This window comes from Lipophrys pholis (assembly GCF_963383615.2).
Source record: "Lipophrys pholis genome assembly, contig: SCAFFOLD_75, whole genome shotgun sequence".
NCBI classification, from domain to species: Eukaryota; Metazoa; Chordata; class Actinopteri; order Blenniiformes; family Blenniidae; genus Lipophrys; species Lipophrys pholis.
The window spans coordinates 22,930-27,929 of NW_028292053.1; the positions used below are offsets into that span (position 1 = coordinate 22,930).

The following is a 5,000-nucleotide window of genomic DNA, read 5'->3' on the forward strand; positions in this document are numbered from 1 at the left end:
CCTTCCTTCCTTCCTTCCTTCCTTCCTTCCTTCCTTCCTTCCTTCTGTCCTTCCTTCCTTCCTTCTTCCTTCTTCCTTCCTTCCTTCCTTCCTTCCTTCCTTCCTTCCTTCCTTCCTTCCTTCCTTCCTTCCTTCTGTCCTTCCTTCCTTCCTTCCTTCCTTCTTTCCTTCCTTCCTTCCTTCGGTCCTTCCTTCTTCCTTCTTCCTTCTGTCCTTCCTTTTTCCTTCTGTCCTTCCTTTTTCCTTCTGTCCTTCCTTCTTCCTTCTGTCCTTCCTTCTTCCTTCTGTCCTTCCTTCTTCCTTCCTTCCTTCCTTCCTTCCTTCCTTCCTTCCTTCCTTCCTTCATTCTTTTTTTGATGCAGCATCAACACCCCCTTTGATCACCCCCCACCACATCCTCCCTCCCTCCCTCTCTCCCTCTCTGCTCTTCTCTCTACCTCGCCCTCTCTTGCTCTCATCCTCCCTCTCATCCTCCCTCTCATCCTCTCTCTCTCTGTCTCTCTCTCTGTCTCTCTCTCTCTCTCTCTCTCTCTCTCTCTCTGTCTCTCTCTGTCTCTCTCTCTGTCTCTCTCTCTCTCTCTCTCTCTCTCTCTCTCTCTCTCTCTCTCTGTCTCTCTCTCTCTCTCTCTCTCTCTCTCTCTCTCTCTCTCTCTCTCTCTCTCTCTCATCCTTTCCCGGCCCACTCATTCACCCCCCATCTCTCATCCCTCTGTCTCTTTAACACTCACTGATATTCTATTCTTTTCTCGGTTGTCATGGCGATAGGCTGGGGGCGTGAGGGAGCGAGTGCGAGCGAGCGAGCGGGAGTGGGTGTTTCGGAAGTGACGTCTGTCGGGCAGTGACCTTGTTTCCGCTGTGGTGGCGGTGGGGGAGGATTCAAGGCGCAACAGTGACGCCGTGTGGACGCTTTGGGTGAGACATGGGGAGCCCAGGAGGCGCCGCGGGGCTGGGTGAATGATAGGTGAGAAGAACACACACACACACACACACACACACACACACACACACACACACACACACACACACACACACACACACACACGCACACACACACACACACACACACACACACACACACACACACACACACACACACACACACACACACACACACAGTAATCTTTAACAGTAGCATCAGAATGTTTTCTCTCTCGCCTCCAAAGGAATTTGGCAGAAAAACCTGAATTTAGAAAATCATGACGTTACTTCATAGATATAAACTGAACTGCAGGTTATTACATTTTAAACTGACTGTGGGTCCCTGAACGAGACCCTCCCCCCCACCATCTCCCCCTGAACGAGACCCTCCCCCCCACCATCTCCCCCTGAACGAGACCCTCCCCCCACCATCTCCCCCTGAACGAGACCCTGCCCCCCACCATCTCCTCCCCCCTGAACGAGACCCTCCCCCCACCATCTCCCCCTGAACGAGACCCTCCCCCCCCACCATCTCCCCCTGAACGAGACCCTCCCCCCACCATCTCCCCCTGAACGAGACCCTCCCCCCCACCATCTCCCCCTGAACGAGACCCTCCCCCCCACCATCTCCTCCCCCCTGAACGAGACCCTCCCCCCACCATCTCCCCCTGAACGAGACCCTCCCCCCCACCATCTCCTCCCCCCTGAACGAGACCCTCCCCCCACCATCTCCCCCTGAACGAGACCCTCCCCCTACCATCTCCCCCTGAACGAGACCCTCCCCCCCACCATCTCCTCCCCCCTGAACGAGACCCTCCCCCCACCATCTCCCCCTGAACGAGACCCTCCCCCCCACCATCTCCTCCCCCCTGAACGAGACCCTCCCCCCAACATCTCCCCCTGAACGAGACACTCCCCCCACCATCTCCCCCTGAACGAGACACTCCCCCCACCATCTCCCCTGAACAAGAGCCTCCACCCCAACATCTCCCCCTGAACGAGACACTCCCCCCACCATCTCCCCCTGAACGAGACACTCCCCCCACCATCTCCCCCTGAACGAGAGCCTCCACCCCAACATCTCCCCCTGAACGAGACCCTCCACCCCAACATCTCCCCCTGAACGAGACCCTCCACCCCACCATCTCCCCCTGAACAAGAGCCTCCACCCCAACATCTCCCCCTGAACGAGAGCCTCCCCCCCACCATCTCCCCCTGAACAAGAGCCTCCCCCCCACCATCTCCCCCTGAACGAGACCCTCCCCCCCACCATCTCCCCCTGAACGAGACCCTCCACCCCACCATCTCCCCCTGAACAAGACCCTTGCCTTTACCCCCTCCCCCTTGCCACCTGTTGAACTGTGTGGAGGGTCCAGCTGACGTGGGGGTGGTGGTGGAGCCGTATGCGGTGGGGCTTTAGTACAGGGTGCTCCAGACTTGTAGTTGGTGATTTCCTTGAGTTGTGTCCAGACAGAGGAGGCGTCGTTGGCTGAGAGTTGTTTCAGTTTTCTCCAGGAAGTGATTTCACTATTCTCACCTCGTTGCTCAACCTGAACTGAACCTCCTCCCATCGTCTTGATTCCCACGTGTGAATCAGCCTCTTTCTCTCACCAGATCCTTCTGAGTTCAGTCCTGAACCAGGGTTTGTCGTTATTGTAACTCACAATTGTGCATGATGGAATGATGCGGTCCTCACAGAATGTAGTATAGGATGTCACAGTGTCTTCATCCATCCCAGCTCATATGTCCAGACACTCCTGACATTTCCCACAGTCTCGCTGGTCCACTTCTTTGAAGTCCTGAACAGTTTTACAGAGTTTTAGTTTCTCCCTGTATGCAGGGATGAGGTGGTCGGACTGGCCCATGAGGTGGTCGGAGTGGCCCATGAGGTGGTCGGAGTGGCCCATGAGGTGGTCAGACTGGCTTAGTGCGGCATGAGGAACAGCGTGATGAGCACAGTTGATGGTGGAGTAGCAGGGGTCAAGTCCACTCCCCTCTCAGGTCAGGCATTATAAAACTGCTTATTTCTGAAGTTCTTCTGAGAGGTTTTGTTAAAGTCCTGTGAACAGTGACCACGGTGACCACGGTGACCACGGTGACCACGGTGACCACGGTGACCACGGTGACCACGGTGACCACGGTGACCACGGTGACCACGGTGACCACGGTGACCACGGTGACCACGGTGACCACGGTGTCTAGGTTTGATTGTTCCACACACTGTATCTCATCAGCCAGCGCACTACGCCTTTCATACATTAGCCAGTGGCACAATATAAACACAGGACAGTGAATGAGGAGAACTCACGAGGCAAGTAGAAGGTTTTCAGTTGATGGTGAAGGCCAGCAGGTCTGGGGAGCAGGTCTGGACAGAACCATTACATCCTGCACATTGTGAACAGTTTCTTTGATTTGACCAAGGAGAGTTCTGAGTCTCCCAGTGAGCTCAAATGAGGTTTGATGATTTTCCAACTTTACGTCGTCTCATCATCATTGAGCTTAAAATGAATTCATTTCCCAGAATCCTGCATCCTGATGACCACAGCAATGTTCCTCCAACACACACACACACACACACACACACACACACACACACACACACACACACACACACACACACACACACACACACACACACACACACACACACACACACACACACACACAGAGCTCTAGATAATTCTAACCCTCCTTGTCTTCCCTTTCTTTTCCTCTTCTCTCCAGATGCAAGGTGTGCCGTCCCCCCCTCCTACCATCATCACCATCATCGCTTCCACACCCCCTCCTTCCACATCCCCTCCCTCCACACCCCCGCCCTCCAAACCCCCTCCCTCCACGCCCCCTCCTTCCACACTCGCTCCTTCCACACTCCCTCCTTCCACACTCCCTCCTTTGAGCGTCCCGTCCACGAGCATCCCTCCATCCACGCTCCTTCCCACGAGCGTCCTGCCCACGAGCGTCCTGCCCACGAGCGTCCTGCCCACGAGCGTCCTGCCCACGAGCGTCCTTCCCACGAACGTTTTGCCTACGAGCGTCCTCCCTACGAGCGTCCTGCCCACGAGCGTCCTGCCCACGAGCGTCCTACCCACGAGCGTCCTACCCACGAGCGTCCTACCCACGAGCGTCCTACCCACGAGCGTCCTGCCTACGAGCGTCCCTCCTTCCACACTCCCTCCTACGAGCATCCTGCCCATGAGCGTCCCTCCTACAACCATCCCTCCTATGACCATTCTGCCGTCAGCCGCCCGTTACACGACCGCTGGAACCCCCGTTTTCGCGTGAGCTCTGAGAATCGGGTCTACATGTTGGACCAGGAAGAGGTACTGTACCCGCACACATGGATATAACATCAGATATTCACAAACCCGTCTATATACTCTGAACATTGTTAATGATTCAAACACCTTTTAATACGAGGGACTATCAGCTCTGGAGCTGTTAAAGTACACAGGAGGTAAAGTACTCATTAAATGGTACCGGCTAAACTGCTGACACGCCAATGAGCAACTTTACATGTAAAATGCTCTCATTTACTAGGGACCCAGCGACACGGAGGTCAGGTTAGGATCAGAGGGTTAGAGGGTTAGGGTTAGAGGGTTAGAGGGTTAGGGTTAGAGGGTTAGAGGGTTAGGGTTAGAGGGTTAGGGTTAGAGGGTTAGGGTTAGAGGGTTAGAGGGTTAGGGTTAGAGGGTTAGAGGGTTAGGGTTAGGGGGTTAGAGGGTTAGGGTTAGAGGGTTAGGGTTAGGGGGTTAGAGGGTTAGGGTTAGAGGGTTAGAGGGTTAGAGGGTTAGAGGGTTAGGATCAGAGGGTTAGAGGGTTAGAGGGTTAGGGTTAGAGGGTTAGAGGGTTAGAGGGTTAGGATCAGAGGGTTAGAGGGTTAGGGTTAGAGGGTTAGGGTTAGAGGGTTAGAGGGTTAGGATCATAGGGTTAGGGTTAGAGGGTTAGAGGGTTAGGGTTAGGGGGTTAGAGGGTTAGGGTTAGAGGGTTAGAGGGTTAGGGTTAGAGGGTTAGAGGGTTAGAGGGTTAGGGTTAGAGGGTTAGAGGGTTAGGATCAGAGGGTTAGAGGGTTAGGGTTAGAGGGT

General features: G+C 54.8%; 1 protein-coding gene across 1 annotated transcript in view; it reads left to right on the top strand.

The window, feature by feature from the left end:
* Positions 1-4,220: 4,220 nt before the first annotated feature.
* Positions 4,221-5,000, top strand: part of LOC308128236 (ras/Rap GTPase-activating protein SynGAP-like) — a gene marked incomplete at both ends in the record, with an annotated part of 60,640 nt that continues 59,860 nt past the window's right edge. The window contains one exon of the mRNA XM_080493945.1: positions 4,221-4,238. Within this exon, the coding sequence (XP_080350071.1) occupies positions 4,221-4,238 (18 nt within the window). The remainder of the gene's footprint in view (positions 4,239-5,000) is intronic.